This window comes from Copadichromis virginalis, linkage group LG22 (genome assembly GCF_057382275.1).
Source record: "Copadichromis virginalis isolate Kocher_CV1m ecotype Utaka linkage group LG22, C_Virginalis_male_GT1.1, whole genome shotgun sequence".
NCBI classification, from domain to species: domain Eukaryota; kingdom Metazoa; phylum Chordata; class Actinopteri; order Cichliformes; family Cichlidae; genus Copadichromis; species Copadichromis virginalis.
The window spans coordinates 29,004,315-29,028,130 of NC_140638.1; the positions used below are offsets into that span (position 1 = coordinate 29,004,315).

General features: G+C 42.4%; 2 protein-coding genes and 1 long non-coding RNA gene across 3 annotated transcripts; all 3 read right to left on the bottom strand.

The window, feature by feature from the left end:
- Positions 1-11,591: 11,591 nt before the first annotated feature.
- LOC146683600 (uncharacterized) lies at positions 11,592-23,098 on the bottom strand. The gene is made up of 3 exons (XR_014917421.1): positions 22,713-23,098; positions 22,489-22,583; positions 11,592-12,296 (listed from the first exon to the last, which is right to left on the bottom strand). It is a non-coding gene; the product is annotated as an uncharacterized LOC146683600 (long non-coding RNA).
- On the bottom strand, positions 12,290-14,320 carry LOC146683601 (uncharacterized). Its single transcript, XM_085445628.1, has one exon. The coding sequence runs from the start codon at positions 14,307-14,309 to the stop codon at positions 12,744-12,746; it is 1,566 nt and encodes a 521-aa protein (XP_085301754.1). The 5' UTR covers positions 14,310-14,320; the 3' UTR covers positions 12,290-12,743.
- Positions 18,091-22,482, bottom strand: LOC146683602 (uncharacterized). The gene has a single exon (XM_085445627.1). It carries the CDS (start codon positions 21,511-21,513, stop codon positions 19,306-19,308), a length of 2,208 nt encoding a protein of 735 aa, XP_085301753.1. The 5' UTR covers positions 21,514-22,482; the 3' UTR covers positions 18,091-19,305.
- Positions 23,099-23,816: the final 718 nt, after the last annotated feature.

Genomic DNA, 23,816 nt, shown 5'->3' on the forward strand with positions numbered 1-23,816 from the left:
TTTTTATCGGTTTTCAGTGTTATTTTGTTATCGTTTTTATCTTTAACTCACTAACGTGTGTTATGAATAAATCTTCTTTTTTTTCGGTACCGGTACTAGTTTTATTTTGTTGTATTTATCCGCGACACCTTAAAGGCCGGTCCGTGAAAATATTGTCGGGCATAAACTGGTCCGTGGCGCAAAAAAGGTTGGGGACCGCTGCCCTAAGTCATTGTTGGTGATGACCTCAGCCGTAGCCCCACACCCTAACCACAACACTGTGTTTTTGAAAAAAGTAAGAAGAAGAACTTTTTGGTGGGAAAAAAGTAAACAAATGTTGATATCTGCCATCACTTTTTGTCTCCTGTTTGACAAAGTGTCAGAGAATTTTTTTAAAAGAACAACAAATACATTATGGCTGGTTTGAAGTTAGTTTTAGGATGATGAGGGTTAACATACACAAGGTGAAATGAAAATCTGCCTGAAAATTTGGGTTGGGTTTTGTTTAGTCATACAATAATGTTACTGTTATAGTGTTTTTTGTAATAGTAACAAGCCTGGCTCTATGTCATGATTCTCTCTGTATATATGACCTTTGGCTGTTTGTGGTTGACAGCATATAAAAAAAGAGAAATCATTTTTTATTCATTTTTTATTTTAAAAGGTGTTAGACGCGTAACTTGGAGGGTGACTGTAATGTCAAGCGGCTTCTCTGGAGAGGGTCCTGCATTGTCTTTTTTGTACCGAGTGATCTCATGATTTTGAAGAATTTTTGTACTGCTTCTTGTGAATCAAGAAACACGGGGTATCACTGGGTCAGGAACACAGGAGATGGTGTTACTGGTCATTACAAACTCTGGGTGGCTGCATAACATCTTCATATATTAATGGCTGACTTTTCTCCTTCCCCTTTTGCTTCTAGTCCTGTTTTTTTTGTGTAGGATTATTAAGTACTCTGCTGTGAGTTAGGTATAGCTCTGCTTCTTTTCAATAGACTGAGAAAAGAGGTGATATCATTAGCTTAAGGCCCAAATGCCCAACAAAACACAACAAAAACGTAAGCTTTACTTAACAAAGTAATGCGATAAAACCAAGTCCAATAGTAAAGCATAACAAAAGGTAACTCAAGGCAGGAAAACAATTGATGAGGTGAGGACAAAGAGGAAGACAAGAGACGAGACCACAGCGAATTATCTGCCTCCATCTCACCCTATCTGTGTCACACAAAACCTCTCCATATCCTCCTTCACTGCTTCTATGAATCTTCTCGATGAGCCATTCCTTTGATTTGGCAAAGATTATATTCTGGATGCTCTTCCTCACACAGGCCTCTCCTTTTATCCAGGGTTGGGACCAGCACTAGGGGTACGTTAGAGCTTATTTAATTATTTTGAGTGAGAGATTATAAGGTTAACATTTCAGAGTGGGTTTCCTTTCCTATTCAAAAACCGACAATACTAATATACATTTTGTTCTCTCGTATCAACGTATACCACAGACAAATGTTTGAAGCTGCTGTCACTGCCAGTATAAACTATTGAAAAGGGAACAAACTCTGCAGTAAGCAACTTGTGTAAATCAAGCTTCTAAAGGGAGGCTTGATTGTAGAATTACAACATTGATTCTAAAACATAAATATAAAATTAAAATAACACAGCATATCTTGCTTCTAAACCATTATATGCCTTTCCACATGTCAAAGTTGCCACTTCCACTGTCACTTGTGCACCGATAGTTGCAGGCTAGTTGCAGGCTTTTGAACTGAGAGGTCATAACAAAACAGAATTGCCCCTTTTAGCTGTGATTGAAAGGATGTGGCATTTAGATATCACATTTTGATTTGGCTAGTCCATTTTAAAAATCTTTGCCTCAGACAAAGCAGCAGTCTTTCTTGATCATGTTCATATAGGGGTTCTTCTTTGCATGATAGAGCCAAAAGTACATTTGTTATCATCACAGCAATGATTTTGATCATTCTTGGTTATTTCACCATACATGTAAAACCTGTCATTTTCTTGTTGTATTCTGTATTCATGTTAAAAATAAAACACATGCTGCGTTACTGAGCAAATTGTGACTTAGGCTAATTGCTGATCAGACTTAATTTGAATAGATTTTTTTAAGATGATATATATTTTCTATGTTTCTATGATGTAGTGATGAAGAATCACAAGGATTTAATAAAAAAATATTTTGGTGCTGGTGCCACGGACAAATCTTCCAACTTTTGGAATCCAACATGGTTGCAACAGGTGTTAGCTGTACTTTGTTACCTATGTACACCAAAAAACTGTGAGGGTGCAACACACAGACACAGATCAGCTTATTAATGCTATGTAATGCATTAATAACGAACTAGAATTTTACTCACACAAACTGAAACTTCAGGGTGGTCTAAGCCACATAGTAAGCCATAATAGTAGTGATGGGTCAGTCACGAACGAAATGGCTCTTAGAGCCGGGTCTTTGACGTGAACGACGGGAGCCGGCTCCTTATCGCGAGCCGTGGGGTTTTTATTTTTCTTTCTCTCACCTTCTCTCTCTCTCTCGCAATTTTTTTTCGCTTCACTCAGCATGCGAGCCTTGTGCTTTACGCTGGGCAGAGGGGGAGGGGCGGTAGTTTCACTCAGTAGCACAAGAACAGAGCGGGAGAGAGAGACAGAGAGTCAGGGACAACAATGTCACATTAGAAAGGTATAGTAATCATCCACAACTATTTTCAGTTGCAGATGATAAAGGATTCGGAAAGTTTATTCATGCAGGCCCATATGACAGAGAATATGCATCTTCTTTTATATTTAATTGTGTTGTGGTTTGCAGTGTTTTGTGTTGTTTTCACTTTAAATTTGTAAAAGGAAAAAGCTGAAAATTTAAATAGTTAAAAGTTGAAATGTGAATAGTTGATTTTTGTATTATATGATTTATTTATTACATTTTATGTGGAGTGAATAAATAAAAGTATATTTACGGTGGCCCCTACAGACAACGCACATACAAACTTCAAAACACGTACAAACTCCGAAGCACATAAAAACTCAAAACACGTACAAAAGACAACAGAAGTGCTCCAGGATGCTAGGGGCAGTGTTGAGCTTTTGTTACCTAGTGGCTACACAAGCCAGCAAGTACCAACGACCGGATATGGTGTGTGGTAGTAAAAGGTAAAAGAACTTTTTTTCATTTTATTTGACTATATATGAATGCTTGTGTATAAATACACAAACAATACACATATGCTTTCATGCTCTCAATTGTGTAATTTAAGTGATCTAGGTAGCTCTGTTTTGGAAGTTCAGTTCATGCTAGAAATGTGTTTTGGAGTTTGTACGTGCTTTTTGGAGTTTGTGCGTGTTTTGTCTCTAGGGTCCACCGCATATATTTATATATAAACATATATAAATAAAACCACTTTTTTTTAACATTAGTAATTCCTTTTGTGCATAATTTTATTTATTATTTATTTATTTATTTATTGTTAATAATAAATTAATTAAAGCAACAAAACAACCTGAAGAGCCGGTTCGGAGGCGAAAGAGCCGGCTCTTTTTAGTGAGCCGAACCGAAAGAGCCGGATCTCTAAAAAGAGCCGGAAGTCCCATCACTACATAATAGTAGTCAGATAGTCCTGATTACCATTACGTTGATAGGCAGATAGGCCCGTGAGATTTCTGTTGGGTCCAGCTCTTTCCCCTAACTCCAGTATCCACCTGGATGAGTTATAACAAAACTATTCATTGTACTCAGCCTGGTACAGAAAGCATTTTTGTGTTCCAGGCTGTAAATATGAAGTTTTATCATGATCCCCCAACAAGCAAAATTTAATTATATGCAACATTCTCTGACTGGAAGAAATTTGTTTAACATTTAAACCTATTTTCTGCACATTCCAGCACATAAACTTTAAACACAGCAGAAAATAGATAAAATCAAAGACTAGCGGTCCTGTTGCTCTATTTTCACCTGTAAAGCAGGAGTTGGGTAGGTGGAGGTTTACCCTGGTGCAGGTGTGCCGCAGCGGTCAGTGGAAGATTTCTCTGTGAGTTTCCCATTACCTCTAGCTACTCGGTGCTTGCTTGGAAGTTTAGGGGGGGGGTTTTTCGCTGTAAAAAGAAGTTTTCTTCCCACGCACAGCGGACACTAATGTGTTTGTCACTTTTTATGGAATCAAACTCAAAGTAAGGTCAGTACTTCCACGCTTTAAACGCTGCACACTCATACTCTCCCCCGCACTCCATATTATCCATTGTTGATCTGCAGACGGCTGTTGTCACAAATGTCGCACTCGCTTACGTCACTGTCATGAGACATTCTCGCATTAACGCAGTAACGCAGCGTGCTTACGGGAAAGTAACGGTAATCTAATTACCATTTTTGCAATAGTAATCCCTTACTTTAGTTGTTACTTGAAAAAAGTAATGGGATTACAGTAACGCGCCCATCTCTGCATAAATGCCACCTGTCTTTGTAGCAAATTGTTAAATGAGCATATTAAAGTTGTCTTGAGCAATCTAGTCCGGACCATTTTCAGAGAATTTCTTTAAGTTTCCTAACTAAAGGGATGAACCAGTTTGTGTGTACACTATCAAACCATACACACCTACAACTTAGCAAAGAACCACTTTTAAATAGTGTGTTTAGGTGCTTTAGAAGCCTGCAAAAAAATAATTTGCTCCAATTTCTTTTGCTGAATCTATGAAAAATGCCAAAGCTAACATAGTTTGGCAGACAGAAAATAGTATTTTTGCATCAATAAGGTGATTTCATATCCATTTAACTATTTTCCCCAGTGTGTACTATGAGCTTCAGCATTGGTGCCACTAAGAATATTTGAGTAATTCTGCCCAATACTGTTCTACTTCAAAAACAAAAATAAACAAAAAAATTACAGAAATGTGGTATTTATTCCATAATCTTTGAGCTTTGGCTCTACATTATTTGACAGCTGAAAGTATGTGAGCAGGCAGACAAATTGTCAGTCTGAGACGATTTGTCACACGGAGTGTGGCAGGTCTCCATTCACTTTCAGACACTGTGGCTTAATGTTTGCACCAGTGACAGAACTGTCAGAGCTATTTGTCACAGCTCCGTTTAGTGATCAGACTGGTTGCACCCTCTCTGGCCTCCTCTTCTCCAGTCCACAATAAATGTCAACAGCTAAACCAGTGGAACACAATCAAATTATCTGCTTTCTTTACGGGTGTTTGTATCTTTTTACCCAACTTCACTGACATCTGACAGCAGAGGTTCACTGTCATATAGCGTTTGGCACCGGACTCATCAAATCAGAATTTAATGGTTGCCCAGCAGGGTGAGAGAAATCATTGCTCTGAATATGTCACAGTTCGTATAAAGATTATAAAAGGAGGTTCACACTTTACAGTCAATGCTTTCTAACAGCTGGATTTACAGCAGTAATTAATACATGTAGGACGCAACAGGTTTCCTGAAGCACTTTTTATTGCATGAGCTTAGTTAATGTCTGTGAAACTGTTCATTTAAGTCAATGTGTGCATCAAAAATGTGTGCTAATATAGAGTGTTACTGTCTGTGTTATATAAATGGAGCCTATCCTGGCTGTCATGAGGTGAGGAATAGGGTACACCCTGGACATTACAAAACAGGCAAACATCCACGCTCACCTACAGCCAATTTCAATTTCCACAATTAACCTAACGTGAAAATGGGAAGAAGGCGTGTGTGTGTGGGGGGGGGGGCACAAACCCCAACAAACCGACTCCAGCTGGCCAGTGGATCACTGTCTAGCACAACACCTGCAGCTAAGGGGGCAAAACAATCGCATGAGTGCTGCTGTTTGACTGAGGAAGAATAAAGTAGTCGTGGTAAGCCAATCACATGACCACTTAAAGACAAAGCAACAAGGTGACATATACCAGCTTTTAAATTGTGTTGATAGGCCACGTAAAACCAGAGTCATGATAAACATTTTTCCTCAATAGTTTCGTCACATTTACTGTCTAAGGACAACGCTAGTAAGCACTCTCTGCTTATGACCAAAAAAACAAAAAAAAACGGGACGTTTTAGGAGTGACGGCAAGAGAGAGAGAGAGAGAGAGAGAAGACAGCAGAAAAACAGAGAGAGCGAGTTTTGAGATGGGAGAGATTTGTGACGTTTAGCGTGTTTCGAGTGTGTAGTTAATGTGTTGTCTTGTGTAGTTAGTGTGTAGTGTTGTGGATGGACCGAGTTCGATAGCGTTCTCTTGTCGCCCGATGCACCGATTGGCGCAGGAGGCTCTAAGTCTGATTCTCTTCTGGTTCCAGCCTCAAGTGGTCATCAGTAGAATAGGCCTAATTTTTCAGCCTATAGACTCTTTTGGTTTTCATGAGAGCAAGCATTATGTAAAGCTGCTCGCGTTATTGCAGATGCTAAGGTATTTGAGGTTGTTTCTGAGCACAAGGCTAACATTCAATCCTGAGGTTTTTGCAGATGCTTATGGAAATACCCAGCTCTTTGACCGCAACATGTTCTACTATAGTTTCATGAAATGTTTGTGAAGTGTTCCTATTTGCCTTGATTGCTGCATTAAACAGTTGCTAAATATGTCTTGATCATCAGTTCTAGACAAAGCCGATTTGACTTAATGAATAATTGTCTAAACAAACTGTCCAAAAATGGAAGAAAAGCAATAACTGCTGCTACTCTATATGGGTGTTTGCATCCTGCAAAGATAAAAAATTACATATACTGCATGTGCAGTCACTTAAATATATTATAGAAATATGCATAAATATTTTTTAAATATAGCAATGTAAATGTAATTTATTTTTTCCCATCACTTCTTTTAAAGTCAGTAGTTATTTGTTGCCCTCTAGTTTTTCCAGCTCCCTCTGTAAGTCAGACTTTCAGGTAATTAGATCAAATTGCTTGTTTGCCCTGGATCCTCTTTAATTTCATGCTGAAGCTGCTTATTTTTTTTCTTCATTTTTTGCCTCCTTGCATTAGCAGAGGAACCCCTGCCAGTACTTTTATACAAATTATACATTCATCTCGCAAGTATTCCCACCTTTGCACCAATCAAGCTTTCAATCAAACTGAAACAGAAATGCCTGGCTCAGTAAGACATTGATATGCAGTGATTTGATTTCAGTCCATGGCACAGTGGCAGTATGACACATATGATAAAATAATGTGTATGAAAGGAAGTCTGTCCTTTACAAAAGTAGCAGCAGCTGCCATCAAATTCAAAGTATCTCCATGGAAAACCAGTAGCAACCAACTTCAGTACAATGCGCCTTGTTTTTGTTCTTAGCCTACTCTGGCACAGCTATTTCCTTCTTTTTATTAAATGAATTGGAATCCACAGGGAAATCAATAAATCAATGCACAAAGCGCTGGGATAGTGTTACCCCTTTTTTGTTAATGATTGGACAAGGGAAAGTTACATTGTTGAATGGATTTTCTTCCTTTCAATGTTTCTTTTTCTTAGATCCAATTAACACGCTGAATGCAGTAAAAACCGCCGCATGGAGTTTGCAAGATAAAAAGCTTTAAAGCTTTTATTACACTGATTTTTCTCACAGAAGGTTCATATTTAAAACAGTCTTATAGCAAAATTCAACTCATAGGATCAGTTCAGGTATCAATATCATTTAGTAGGTTCAATCTAAATCAGCAAAACATAAAGAAATGTTATTAGTGTAATGCAAAAACTGCATAAACAAAACTGCATATTTGTGTCGTATTTCTAGGGGGCTACCACAATATTTAATATGAACACATTTAATTAATGTGTACTTTAAGCAAACACAGTAGTGAAAGTACCAATGCCATTTCATTTACAAGCATTTTTTAAAATATAAAAACTATGATAGCTTTATAGGATTAAAGGATCTCTTTTGCTAAAGTATATTTTTTTTGGGGGGGGGGGGAGGCAGGGTTGCAGCACAGCATGGGGCACTGTGTTGGATTCACTACTCACCTGACAAAATGATCACGCTCCAGTACTGCACATAGTTTGAAAACCCCACAAGTGTTCCAGCTAACTGCCACCAATAAGAATTAGGACCACAAAAGCATAAATCCTCCGAAAAAATAAATAGCTAAAAGAAATCAATAATTCAAATCCCAGAGGATAATAATCCATGCCTGACTGGAATTTAAATAACAGAGAGAACAATTTGACTGAAACACAGAATAAATGTATTTGTTGAGAAAAATCCAGCTCTTTCTCTAGTACACAAGAAATACACCAGACCTAACAGGTGTCCACACAACCCAGGTTTGTGTCCTCTGAGTAAATGCTGTAATTTTAGTGTACGGTAGTGACTTGAATACATCACAGATGGTCGCTGTTGAGATGCATGGTGACTGTAGATTTGTGCAATTTCCACCATTTGTCCTCTACAGGACACTGTAGTTCAAGTTTCTTGTTTGCGCGGGCACCATCTTGGTGTTTACTGCGTTTGCTTTGCAAGGTAAAGGTAAAGTCAGTGGCATCGCGCATGGGTTTTGTGTAAAAATAAACATTATACTTTGTAAGATGGCGATTGTCCAGTCATACTATTTATGGTGCATTTGTTGAGATGTTCGTGCTGTCCAATGAGAGTGTGAGGAGTTTCTGTTCATGTTTCATTTGGAATATCTGTCGCGATTTTGGGCTACATTTCCATTTGTTAGGGGAAAATGCAAGATGAAGCATTAACTCCTTAGCTACACTTGCTAGTAGTGTTGTTAGGTTAATTTTGAGTCATTTGCATACCTGAAACCAAGAAATGTTTTAAAGGTGCCTTAGTTACATGATTATTTTTTATACAATATGTGGCTTATTTCTTTGCACTTCATTATTTTTTAAGCACATAGGGCCTGTCTCAATATGTGTACTTGTGCGTTGCACTTTCTCGTGTACTCGTGATACGTCATCAGTCGGAGACCAAGTACTGTTCCAATTCAAAGTACGCATTGTCACTGTCACTACCCGATCCGTACCGGAAACCCAATCGGTACCCCGCATGCGCGAAAGTTGTCTACTTCCGGTCGAAGTGTTTTACGATAGTTACGGGTCAGAGTATCTGTTAAGATGTTAAGAATAACAAGTATCTCTTAAAATGTTTCCAATAATGAAACATTTCAATATAATGTAGACAAAAACGAAAAATAAAAAGATAGTTACGGATTAGGTCTGGGTATCGTCACTGATTTCTAGAATCGATTCGATTCCGATTCACAAGGTCCCGAATAGATTTGATCCACGATTCGATTCAATTCGATTCGTTTCAATTCGATTCAATTCTGGGAAATTTTGCCTCAGACAGTCAGAAATATTATAATTCAGATCAGTACATTTACATATTTTTGTATCTATAAAAAGGAAGCTGACACTCGCAAGACTTTATCAAAGGTGTGAGCATCACAGCAGATGCTTTTGTGTCAAAGTAGCTGAAGATAAAACACAGAAAAACATGAAGGTGATTTTCCTGGCCTGGGGTTTTATAAAAATATTCTGCAGTACATCAAAAACGAAAGAAAACCATTAATCAACATATGAACATTACCTCTGAAGTTACAGCGATTTTATTAGAGACACGGCTAAGCGTTTTTCATTTTGCATAATTTGAAAAAGTTTAAATTTGTTCAGAAGCCTATTGAATGGCAGAAATTAGGTTTTCTTTTAGGAAGTAAGTAAAAGGAAAAAAAAACAGCAGCCGACAGCGCTGTAAACAACGGTAGACTTGTGCGTAAACAAGCAAGCGAATAATGCAGAAAACAGATTTTTAGACGGGAAACTGTTCTTGAAGTACACTGAGAGAGAGAGAGAGAGAGAGAGAGGGAATTTATGACGATGTTTATGTGAAGCTAGTTTGGAATCAGCGAGCTGTCGGCTTTCAGCCCCGACCATGTCCGTGCCGTTGGGTGAGAAAGGCGACATCTCACTGATTCTGATCCGCGGGTCTGCGCTTTATGTTTATGTCCTTATGCAGAATCCGTGTTCCTTCTCTCATTTACTGTTTTAGCTGTTTGGTGGATCTTGAAATTTTGTGAGGTTTAACCTGAGATTCTGGCGTTTCGGGCAAAATAAATTAATGTTAAAAAATTGATTCAGGATTTTAATGAATTGATATCACATTATCCAAGCCAGAATCGATTTTAATCGATAAATCGATTATCAAAACCCACCCTTATTACGGATCAGGACTCCCGATCCTTACTGCGCATGTGCAGGGGTTTTCTTCTTCTTCTTCTGTTCGTTTAATGGCAGTTTACTCCCCAGTGTATGAGGATACTGCCACCTGTTGACCGAGCGAATTAACCCTATTGTAAACTGAATTAGCGTCATTACAAACGTGTGTTAAATTTGATTTAGTGATAGTCAAGTGTGTTTTTGCTTGTCTGTGTGGAGAGGATTGATTGGAATCCGATTGTTAAGTGATGACATGACGAATCCTACTTCCGGGCCTAAAGTAGTCTGCATTTAATATGGCTTTTGTGTTAACATGTTTAATGTTTTGTATTTTCTTCTATTTAATCTCAAAAAGTTCCTAAAACAGTCAGTGATCACTGTTGACCTCCCCCGGCTTTTATTACCTCTAATCATTTATTTAAGCTCAGTTTTTAAAACCTTAGGATGTAACTACAGCCCAGCCCATGCAGCAGTATATGAATGACTAACCTCGTATTGTGGATGGATTATCTCAGTTGTTCTCCTGGCTGAAGTTTGGTTCTTTTACAGCATCCTGCCATGCGATTACATTTGTTCCTGACCACCGAGAACACTCACGTTAACTTTTATCGAGTGGAAAAAAAGTTAGCTTGTTTATATTATGTGTCGCTAGCGGTCACGTAGCACATCGTTATATACCAGCTAGCCCAACTTCAGTAACCCTACAAATGTCACTGCTGTTTAGTTTTCTGTCTTCATTTATGCTGGAAGTGATAACAGAGCTCTACGTTTTAATTTGTTTCCAAAACCCCGCAGTCAGGACATGCTATATTGTATTTAGATAGAAGCTAGCAAGCTAACTCCCTGCTAACTTCTAACTCTGTTAAATGTCATAAATTCCGTTTTCATGGATGCCTGGATATTAAACTCAATTGTTACACCTGGTAGAGTAGAACGCTGATCATTTTATTAAAGATGAAAGACTTTAGACAGTTTTTCAACTCTCAGTAATGCCATAGTGATCGTTTGATATATGGACCTGCAGCGGAGTTTAGGTCCAGACACGGCTAGTGACGTCAGACTGAACGACCGGATACTGATGATGATGTCTGCTCCTCACTGTCAATTGTCAGTAAACATTAATCTGGCTAATGAATCTTCACGTGACATATTACAAAGTCTGTATTATTAACTCTGTAATTAGGCGCCATTCTTCTTATTTTACGGCGCTGTTGTTCAATTGGGGAATGCTCTCTGTTGAGGAGAAAAGCATGAATTTGTTTCTATATGGAGGTATCCATTGTTTAAATGTCCCGGTAGTCGAAAAGGAGGCAGAGCTGTTGAGAAATGCTAGGAGCTAACCGGGCGCTAACCGTATCATTCAAATATATTGAATGTTGCAATGTTGGCAAAGAGAGGAAGTGACGTAAGATTTGCGCATGCGGGGTACCAATCGGGTTTCCGGTACGGATCGGTGAAGGATACAAAAAAAACAACAACAGCAATAGAATAATATTAAACACAAAGTGAACCCGTCTTCCTTCATTAAATAGGTTCTTTTAGATGTTAAGGAGGAATTGACTTAACCAGGCTGGCGGAGAATGAAGACAACCGGACACCTGCGGCAGATGGGGAATCAGTGAACTTTTATTGAGACAGAGACAACCTCTCAACACAGCTCACATCAGGAGATTCCTAAGATTTGCTGTGAGGATGGGTATATATTCTCTAAAACTTACAGGAGGGGGTTGTGAGGAAAGTGCTGCATTAGCAGAAAAAACAACTCCATAAAAGGAAATCGGCCTTGGGTGTTCTAGTCTCTTCGCTTGCAGATATCTTGCACCTGCAGGATGAGGCGATCGCTTCTTATCGCTCTCAAGGCCAAAGTCGTGAGCACATTTTTATTACACAGTTGCACAGTAACTTTAAAGCTGAACAATATTTAAAACTGAATAATGTTTGATCAGATTATATTTTCTTCAAATCCCCCTTTTGACCCATCTTAAATGGGTCAACACACAAAAATAAGTAACATTCAAAGGAACACAGAGACGTGTCGAAGCCTGGCTCGAAAAACTCCTCGGGTCTTATCATTTGTCTTTATCTGTCATTGCAGATGAGGAGAAAAGAGTCCAGGCACCACCCTGCCCAGGGGTCGGCTGCAAGCAGTCTCGGTTCCCGACGAAAGCAGTAACAGCTGTCCTGCACCCAAGGATACAACGAGTCAGTGCAACCAGGGTAGTGACACAAAATTAACAGTTCCTGTAACCCAGCAACCAAAAAGCATAAGTAATGATAAAAATGTGGAGAGTACAGAGTATACTATAATAATGAGAGATATAAACGTGAAAATGTGAAAGAATAAATCAACCGTAAAATAAACCCAGAACGGTAACTGCTAAGGACATTCAAAAGTGAATATGGTAAAACGTGAGGAAGGGGTGTGGAAAAAAACAATTTATATCCAGTGGTGGGAGTACACATTCGCTCAGGCTTAAGTCCGGAGACCCTGAGAACATCGCTTAACCCTCACAACCCGACCAGACACAGTCCAACCAGATATATCCTTCAAGAGGAAGTGGGTGAGGGAAACAATTAATAACAAGCCTAATACAAAACACCACAGAGAAACAACCATTCTAGAAGCATTTAAACAAGAGAAAGACGATAATGTTCGTCACCCTCACGATCAGAGTTTTCATCATCCGTTGGCGAGGAGGTGGGAAGTTGACTAGCCAATAAAGGCATCTGCCGGGCGAGATCCTTATCCTCAGGAGTGAGAGCTGTAACAATCAGTCTCTGGAAGAGGGATCGAATGCATGGAATACAACAGCAACCGCAGGTGACTAGGACAGCAACAAAAATTGAGATGGAAACTAGGATGGAAGCTACAAGGGCCTTATATTTGCCAAACATGTTAAGCCAAGAGTCCCACATGGCAGTATCAACGCCCGAGTGTTCCTTCATTTTAACAGTAAGAGCTGTGAGACCAGTAATAGCTTTAGTGAGGGAACCATCAGGAGCTGTGTTATTGGGGATATAGGTACAGCACTCCTGACCAAAAAGGCTGCAGACTCCGCCTCTTTCTGCGAGGAGAAAATCCGTTGCGACCCTGTTTTGGAAAGCCATTAGGGAAGTGGCAGATAACTGTGCATGCACAGCTTCAAAACCATCTCGAGTGTAATTAGCCAACAGTTGCACATTAAAGTGAATGTAGTTAATTCTGTCTACATTCGCATTTATTTCAACCATCCAAAGTATCGAGGCCCATCCTGCTTTAACCTGGTCTCGCAGTTTATATTCATCGGGGACCCCACGGGGTATACCTACAGCATCAATATAGGTTGGATTATGAGCTGAACCTGGGATTAGAGAACGTTTAGAGCGGCGTTCAGAGGAGGATGGGAGGCCAACTTCGTGTACTTCTATAGAGAGATCTACTGGAGTGACTAAAACAGGTAAAATAAGAGTTATGAGAGCGCAAAGACCTGACGCATCCCGAGGGAAACCATCATATAGCTTGTTATTGCCACACCACCACCACAAATCAGCCCTAGCCGTAGGTCGGAAGTTTGGTTTCATAACCGTCATCTCAGTGCACCAAGAAGAGTTCAAGCTACCTAGTTTTACTGCATTGCCAGTCAGGTTAATACAAGTGAAATTGTTCACAGCTACATCTGAAGAAAAGAAAGGTGGTTTATTAGAGACCGAGCGTTGAGTTTTAGGAAAGTGGTTTTCCAGATATGAGCAATGACCTCGTTTTGTATTGTTCATAAGATGCAGGAGGCATGCACTATTGACTGGCGCCGGTACCACTCTTAAAGTGGGGCGGGCTCCCATACACACTATGCAGTCGGAAGCCGTCTTGTCAGCAGCTTGTTCAGCTAGTAGTAACCAGTTGTTTGTTGCTCCAGAAATACCGGTTAGAATTTGGAAGAGGTCATCTTTAGACATTTTATTTGTGTCTACAATGCGTATTCGGCCGTTTCTCCCCCCGTTTGTATATGTCACCGGAGGGCCATTAAAGGTGGGGTTATCATCTTTAACTACAGAGCTTGGAGCTGCACCAACGCTAGGGCATATTTCCATTTGCCAATACAGGGCGGTGCGATCAGTCCAAGGGGCAAGTATAAATTGTTGACAGGAGGTCAAGGCCAGATCCTTTAGGGTAAAAATTAAGCCTGAAAGATCCGGTTTTTTTGCTATTCTGAGCATATTTTGGTTTCTCCAGTGTAAAGCCTGACCCCTAGAGTGCTTGGACCAATCGAGGTCCGTTTCTGACACTAAACTGGACCACTTCCACTGATGCCAACCTCCCAGGGTTATATACCACACTGAGGAGGAGAGATGTACTGCAAGGTTAAAAAGATCCCCCCCTTGGTCTTTGGTGACGGGAGTGACTGGGAAGCTAGCGAAATCTATTTCGACTACCCAACTTTTATTGTTGGGGACACAGAGAGTAATCATTCTAGTCGTACTTGGGGTACAGGAGGTAACCGTGTCTCGTTTCTTTCTAAATGGATCGGGCGTGGGCAAAACTGGAGAGGAAGTGGTGGGCAAGACCCTAGGGGCTACATTTGTCAGATTGGGACTGTCAGAAGGGGGCGAAGCTTTTGAACTTGAAGGTGTCAGAAGTGTCGGGGGCCCTTCACAGATCAGGATTATGCCAATGGGAATGAGACCCAGGGCCAGGAAGCAAACAAAGACGCAACATCTTTGCCTGCCTGTCATTTCAGGGGGAAAGGGCCAAGACATGTTTACTTAGCTTGGATGTCTTCTAATAGAGGATGATGGGGCACAGAAAGGTGGTCCAGTTCCCCCCACCTCGCCAAGGGCGTGTTCTAGGAGTTAAAGAGCAACAAAAAGTATCAGTGACACAACTTTAAATGAGCTTTCAGCGGTTAAAACTATTGCAATGTAAAATGTAAATCTTAAAAACTCAAGCCAATATAAAAGCAAAGTCATAAAAGATGTTAAAAATAGAAAAATAAAAATGTTTAGTTCAGTATGAAGAACACCCCCTTTTGTAACCAGCCGGCTTGTAGGTTGAGTTTTGGCTCCCTCAAGTGGTTGGTGATGCTGTTGCAGCTCCTTCTGACAGGTCCTTCTGCACCTCTCTCAAGGTTCTTCCTGGTTCGGTGGCAGCAGCGCACTGTGTGTAATGAAACCAGGTGTCACCTTTCCCTTCGAGCCTGACAGCGTGGGAGGTCCGCTCTGTTATGCGGTAAGGGCCTGTCCAGCGAGGCTCAGCCCACTTTCTCTTTGTGACTTTCAGGAGGACGTAGTCCATTCCAGGTGTAGCCGCCTCTTTCAGCTCTTGCTGGTTTCTTTCAGCGACCTGTGAGGAATACTGGGCAACAAAACTGCGGAGCATGTTATAATATGTCCTCGGATCGAGGTCTGAATCAGCTTCATCCGACATTAACAGGCGAGAGGAGGGGCCAGGAAAAGGCCTGCCATGCTCCAACTCAAATGGAGTGTAACCAGAGGTTTGATTTACTGAGCATCTTATGGACATTAATGCAAGAGGCAATGCCTTAACCCAATCTAATTTGGTCTGTGCACAGATTTTAGCCAATTTAGTTTTTAGAGTTTGATTCATCCTTTCCACTTTCCCCTGGGATTGGGGGTGGTAAACTGAGCCAAACTTATGTTTCAAACCTAATGCGGCTTCAACCCTCTGCAGATCGTGGTTCCTGAAATGTGAACCATTGTCCGACCTTATGACCTCGGGAAACCCATGCTGTGGTATATAATGATTAATCAGACACTTCACCACAGTTCTACTGTTTTCACTTGCTGTCGGCCAGGCTTCTGGCCAACCTGAAAATGCATCCACAGCCACCAGCAGGTACCTGTAACTACCTACTCTGTCCACCATGTCTGTGTAATCAATGATTATTTCTTTCCCTGGGCAAAGTGGGATGGGGAAGTACCCTGCTATTGGCTTGAAGGCGGGCTTGATTCCAAATTGGTTGCACTCCTTACAGGTTTTAACCATGTATTTTGTCATGTCTTTTAGATAAGGGTGCCACCAGGCGGCTAAGTTCCTCATCATTTGTGCAGGTCCCACATGCCCCACTCCATGTGCCTCTTCCATTGCTGTCTGTCTGACCCCTGGCGGTAGAATGGGCCTTCCATCTGGGCCACGCCAAACATCTGTGTTTGTGGCCCCTCTTGTTACCCATAATGATTTTTCCTGGGGGCTGGCTTTGTCCTGTAACTCTCTGATTGTGGCTAGGCCTAGTTGTATGGGTGGTCTTTCTGGAGGGGGTGTGGCTTCTGGGTCCATTACCATAATCAGGGAGGGTAAGTAACCAGCTGTCTGCTTAGCTACTAAGTCGGCCTGTTTGTTACCTAATGCCACTAAGTCCAATCCGGCACTGTGTCCTTTGCATTTTACCACTGCCACCTTAACAGGTAACAACAGTGCTTCCGCTAATTCCCTCATTTCTATCTCATGTTTAATAGGCTTTCCGCTGGCTGTCAAAAAACCAGCTCTTAGCCACTGCTTGAGCTCCACATGCACTGCTCCCACAGCATAAGCTGAATCACTGTATATATTCACTTTCTGTCCCTTTCCCATCCTTAAGGCTTCAATCACCGCTCTCAGTTCAGCTCTCTGTGCAGACTGTTGTCCTGTCAACTGCTCTGCTTTCACTGTTTTCCATCTCATGTCTGTCTGTTCCACTATTGCCCATGCAGCCTTCAACATTCCACTTTCAGTTCTGAAACAACATCCATCTGTGAACCAATCTTTTTCTGCATCCATTAGAGGTTCTGCCTGCAAATCTGGCCTGATTTTCTCCTGTACCTGCACAACCTCTTCACACATATGTGGTTCCCCTGATCCCATGTGATCAGCCATGTTTATGCCTTCATGTGAGTAGGTGATGTGTGGTGCTTCCAAAATGGTACTGAGGCGTCTCTGCCTGAGTGAAGTGAGTGTGAAGGCCTGTGAGGAGACGTAGGCCACCACACTGTGTGATGTCAAAATTTTTAGTGGGTGGTTCATCACTATGTGTGCTGTTTTCTGAATGATTTTTGCAAGTCCAGAAACGTGTTGTGTGCACGGTGGGTGGCGTTTTTCAGTGTTGTCAAGCATTACGCTTACATATGTCAACACTTTTCTCTCTCCCCCTTTTTTCTGGAACAGGATACCATTGATATGGGTTCCAGTTCCAGAAACATCAAGATGAAAAGGCAAAGCATAATCTGGCACAGCAAGGTCAGAGGCGACAGAAAGCTGTTGTTTTAACTTTATAAACGCCTGTTCTGTTTCTGTAGTCCATGAGAGGGGAGCAGAGAGGTTTCTCATGCCTTGTTCATTTACCAAAACGCGCAAAGGGGAAGTAAGGCCAACATAGTCTGGGACATAGGTCCTGCTGTAACCAGTCAGGCCCAAAAATGACAACATGTCTTTTACAGTTAGAGGTTTTGGATGGTGCAAAATGGAGTTCCTGTGTTCTGGGGACAAGGAAATACCGGACTGTGAGACCATGCGGCCTAGAAAAGAAACCTGTTTTCTTGCAATCTGTAGTTTGTTTTTGCTCACTTTAAAACCTGTGTTGGCCAGGTGGTGAAGTACCACTCTGGTGGCCTCCAAACAGATGTCAGCCGTGGGGGCAGACAGCAAAAGGTCATCCACATATTGTATTAACATACAGTCAGATGGCAGTGGGCTGGTTTGTAAAAGTTCTTTCAAACACTGATTAAACAGTCCTGGGGAGAGGGCAAATCCCTGTGGTAAGCGAGTGTAACGCCATTGTCGGCCTCTAAATGTAAATGAGAAAATGTCACGCAGTGACTCACGAAGTGGGAGGCAGAAAAAGGCATTAGCCAAGTCAATGCAGGTGAACCAGGCATGAGATGGTGGGAGGTTGGTCAAGGCAACATAAGGATTAGGCACAGGCAAAGTAGGAGTGCCAAGTAAGGCATTAATCCTTCTCAAATCATGTGCCATTCTGAACTTCCCCGTGCCTTTTTTCTCAACGGGTAGGATGGGCGTGTTCCACTTAGAGCAGGAGGGCTCCAAGACACCGGCAGTGACCAAACCAGAAATTGTTTCTGCAATCCCAGCCTCAGCCTCCGGTCTGTGTGGGTACTGAGGCTGCCACAAAGGGGTAGCAGATGACAGTTGAAAAGAGACTGGCTCCACATCAACTAAACCTACATCTGTGGGTCCAAGGGACCACAAACAATCTGGAAGAGAGTCGAGTAAAGGCGCAGCATCACAGTGGTCTGTGTGTTCTCTTCCATGTGACCCGCTGACCACTCCATGTTGCAGTGTTGAGGAATTAAAGCAATCATTTAAAATTTGGTATGTCTTGGTAGATGGAGAAAACAAAACCTGTGGGAGTTTTGTAGGTGTCCAGTCAGTGGCCGCAAGGGAACGTTTAACCATTCCACCCAGCTCCTTAGCCTGGTGTCCAGGATGTAAGGCCAGTGACACATGGGGAGCTGCCTCATCAGACATCATGTACCACTGTAATTGATCTGTTGTAAAAGTAACCGCTGCTGCCACTCCCTCCGGTGCCGCAAAAATGCACGACATGTTCAGAGACCAAGCCCGCCCCTCACACTGCTTTTGGAACATGTGCTGGTACCAGGTGGTGTCATGCCTGTCATAAAACAGTGTAACATGAGGTGGGTCAGGGGGAGGGACATAAGGATGTAGGAGTGAGAGCCACGGCCGCCATTGCTGAAAAGCAGTCCAAACTCCTGGTTCAGCAGGTGTTTCAACTTCCAATAATGCCCAGTAGATGTCAGCAGAGTCCGCCAAACAGGAGGAGGGTTGCAGCAGAAACTGACCACCTCCCTCTGGCCCATCAGAGCAGGGAAGTACAACCCCAGTAGGGAGAGTCACAGTTAGGCCTTGTGAAGAGCAGAGTATTGTGGCTCCTAATTTAATCAACAAGTCTCTTCCCAGTAAATTCACAGGCGCCTGTTTTGAACAAACATAGCTGTGTAACAAGGTCTGATCTCCAACCGTTGTGGGGAGGGGCACGGTGTAAGGCAGAGTTTTAGGTTCCCCAGATATGCCCACCACTGTAATCACTCTGTCAGTAAGTCTTTCACGAGCAACATCCTTAATGGTGGAGTACGTAGCTCCAGTGTCCACTAAAAAGCTGCTTCTTCTTCTATCTACAGTTATGGACAGCATAGGGTCCGCCGTTGTCCCTTCACCGTCCTGGGCAGTCTGTGGGGTGTCCTATAGCTGGGGACCACCCTCGTAGTACTCCCACCCCATCACAGGCATCTGTGGGGCCGGGGGCACTCCAACTACAGCACCACGAGGTCCACCTCTGTGGCCAGGATGCTGATAGGGCCCACCACGGGCTCCCCTGCCTCTTCCAGCAGCCGGGTTCAAAGGGCACGCTTTAGCCCAGTGTCCAGGTTGTCCACACCGGAAACAAACATACATCTGGCCTCCCCTACCACCTCCCATCTGACCCCTTCCCCTGAAACCACCTCTGTTTCCTCCAAATGGGGAACCTCTCTGCCCATAAGGGGCCGGGGAGTGATAAGCACCATACTGGGGGGGCTGTGGATCAGTTGGCCATGGGTTCGGATACAAATCAGGGGCAACTGGACCAGGAGGGGGAGCCGCAGCGGCCACAAGCTGCTTTTTAGGCTTGTCACCTTTTCCACCCAGGTCGTTTTTAGCTTTCTGCAGCTGAACCTTCAACAGTTGCAACTGTAAATCTTCGACGCTCTCCGCTTTATCATCAGACTTAATCTGCACTTTGTTAAGATTAAAAATCAAATGTTTCTTCCAGATTGCAAAGTCACAGTCCTGCAAATCAGGATTATCCTCCATTTTCTGGCTTACTGACTCCGGAATGCCCCTCAGCACCGCCCTTCTAAACCACATGCTCTGTGAACAAGTCCTACTGGGGTGATGACCTGTATGGTTCACCCAGTCTTCAACAGCCTGATTTAGATAATGGGTGGGATTTTGCTTTCCCTCCCATTTAAATTTCTGTAAGGTGCCTTGATTTTTGGGTGGGAATTGTTTGCGCAGGGCCGGTCCAATAAACCTCAAGGCCTGCATTAGTGGCACCTCGTTCTCATGCATGGTAGTACCCGCATTTTGTTCCAGGTCCGCTGCCTGAGATCGGGATGTGCACCTAGTTATAATAGCTCTAAAATCTCCCAGTGCGAGGTCCTGTCCAGCTGTGTATTTATCCAAACCAGCCAACCAGGCATTCCCTCCCTCCGTTATGTCAGGGAGTTTGTCCACTAGGGCCTGGACATCTCCGAATGAATAAGGTTGATACACTGGTCTACGTTGCGCTTTAGTCTGGACCAGGGGAAATATGCCTGGAGGCTGAGGCACAGGGCCCTTAGATCTAGTCTGATATCCTAAACTGGGAGGGGTAGAGGGGGGTGTATTGTTAAGGTCACTGAGTTCATCATCAGTATCCTCAGTTTCTTCCCCGCCTGGTGGGGTAGCAGTGTCAGCAAAAACGTGGGCTAAACTCATCTGTGTTTCCGGATCCTGACGGCCCACCAAAGACATGGTAACTGTGACATTTGGTGAAGTGCCAGGCTCAGTTTTTGCAGTAGCGGTCAGATCTCCTTTAACAGCGACAGGAGTGCTGGCAAAGGGGTTGGACCGGGAAAAAGGGGCTGACGCAACACGATTATTCACCTGGACCACTGACCTATGTTCATTTAAGCAGCTGCGTAATGCTGCTTCTTGATCAGTTAATTGTTGTTCAGTGGGTTCCTGTCTGTTCATTCGAACCGCAAATGGTGCGCTCGCAGGGGGGTCAGTTAGGCCCTCAGATCCGGTTCCAAAACAATGGGACATAGAAGAGGGGGCTCTACTACTAGCTGAGGATGTCGCCGACAGAGAGGAGCTTCCTGGGCAAAAATGCTTGGTATCTATGGGAGTTGGAGCTACGGGCGGTTCTTCTCCAATAGTCATTATTCCACCAGAGATATTAAGTACCGGATATATGCCTGCTGAGGGAGGAGTTGAGGCAGAATAGGGAGGTGGCTGAGACCTATTTTTCTTCATGTGTGGTTTTGCAGTTTCCCATAAACACACCCAGTGATTAAATTTAGCTTTGCGGCCTGCGTGCTTATCTGCTTCCTTTCTGTGTCTCACCCCGCTCATCACACCTGCACCTGCTGCTGCTGAGTTGGCTTCTTCCTCTTTCTCTTTTGCCTGCATAGCCTTATTCTGCCAAATTATTCCCCAGTTACCACTACTCCCCTCGTCCTTTCCCTTTTCTTTCATTAACCTTTCAGCTGTTTTCCTCAATGACTCTTTCTGCTTTTTTGCTTCTTTAGGCTGGTGTGTGGAGTTGATGACTGTCTCAACACATGTTAATTGTTCTCCCAATGTGCTAAGAATAACACCGGGACCCCAACCATCATCATTAGTTTCTCGATCTAATTCTCCATCCATTTTACTGTCAATGGAGGAGTGTTCTTTTATTGATTTTAAAGGAGAATTTGGGCCAGCTGGGTTTCTGCCTCTGTTAGGCACTAACAGCTGGGGCGCTGCTTTAAAGGTGAGTCAGCACTGAAATATCCCTTCAGGTGTTACCAAGCTTCTACCAAACCGGAGTCTGGCGGGTAACCTTGCCTAGAGCTTCCTGATAGGGGTGCTAGTTGGTTGTCACCTTGTTCACACGTCTCATTCACACTTCATACATTACCTGCAGTCACTCATTACCCTCCTTATGTATGTAATAAATGTGTAAAAAAAAATTCTATGTGTGGTGTATTATTTTAACCAAAAGAGGAACCTAGTTCCTTTAATTGTGTAATCTGTGAACAACGGAGAACCAAACTGTCCTGCCCAGTGTTCCACAGCAAGCATTCAGCGTGTATTTATGTGTGTCCAATATCAAACAGAACATCAAAACATTTAAAACACTAAAATCATCGGGGTTTTAAGAAGAGATCCGTTTTCTCCTATTGATCAAAGGGACCCCTCCTTTGGACTCCAACCAGTACTTCTCCTTTTTAAGTTTTAGAGGATCTTTTCTAATAAAGTCCTCTGGGCCTTCCTAACCCTTCTGTAGTTTAGAGAATATTACTAAAAAATATTCTCAAGGCCTTTAACCTTTTAATTTGTTTAGAAAGGCGTTACTAATAAACCCTTTCAAGGTCCCAGACCTGCACTGAGGTATGTATCCGACACCGGAGAGCAACCCGTCGGCTGCAACCGTGGTCAGACCTCAGTTCACTCTTATCTTTATTCACTTATTCACTTATTTCTTATTCACTTATCTCTTATTCACTTATTTCTTATTCACTTGTCTGATTCTCAACAAGCCTTAAGTAAGCCAGACAATTTTGGTTATGAATTACTAGGAGTTTGGACACTAAGTATTTTTATAATGTTCAATATAGCAGAAATAAAAGGTCTGCTTACCTTGTTTTTGTGTGCACACAGCTTTTGTCCAAACTCCGTTCACTCAGACCACGGCCGAAGTCCTCCCATCCGTTCCAGTTGACCTGGAGCGGATCCTGTTCGTGACGCCAATTGAAGGATACAAAAAAAACAACAACAGCAATAGAATAATATTAAACACAAAGTGAACCCGTCTTCCTTCATTAAATAGGTTCTTTTAGATGTTAAGGAGGAATTGACTTAACCAGGCTGGCGGAGAATGAAGACAACCGGACACCTGCGGCAGATGGGGAATCAGTGAACTTTTATTGAGACAGAGACAACCTCTCAACACAGCTCACATCAGGAGATTCCTAAGATTTGCTGTGAGGATGGGTATATATTCTCTAAAACTTACAGGAGGGGGTTGTGAGGAAAGTGCTGCATTAGCAGAAAAAACAACTCCATAAAAGGAAATCGGCCTTGGGTGTTCTAGTCTCTTCGCTTGCAGATATCTTGCACCTGCAGGATGAGGCGATCGCTTCTTATCGCTCTCAAGGCCAAAGTCGTGAGCACATTTTTATTACACAGTTGCACAGTAACTTTAAAGCTGAACAATATTTAAAACTGAATAATGTTTGATCAGATTATATTTTCTTCATCGGGTAGCGACGCGCATCAAGCCGAGAACGCGAAAAAGTCCCGGATGTGTTCTCGCTCCACCTGTTTTATCGAGCATGCATCGGTGGTGACTTGGTACAGCTAAATATCCCAGAATGCATTTTGTCCAAAACTCAAGTGCGGCAATGGCGGACAAGCGGGCCTAAAAACTTTTAAATATTACTCTTTCTGGGTCATAAAATAATTTTCAGGCGAGAATGTAGCTGTGTAAACTTCAAATATCTGCTCGATTTATCAAGATATCATATATTTCCAAACGTGCGCCGACGTCTTCGGAGACGTCTGTGACCCGCCAGCTCCATAGCAGACAGCGAGGTCGAGGATCGCTAGAGCCGGCGAGAACAGTGGACTCCCAAGACATTGTTTTCAACCCCCCCCCGGTCTTTTCGCTACTCAGGTTAAACAAACCCCAAACCCCAGCAGCTGTCTATTGTATTGAGTGTCCACTAAAATAAAAATAAAAGCGTTCTAACATCTCACCTGCTTGTTTTTATTAAGGCATACATGTACACTATTTTTTATTAATAGAGATTTAGCTACTGAGGTTAAACATGATATATAAGTAACTTTGATCACTTCTAAATGTTAATGTTTGGGTTATTTCAGTGTTTTATTTGTTCCTGAATAAATCAGTTTGGCTGTGATTAAAGTTAAGCTTCATAACATATTAATCACAGTTAAATTAAGAG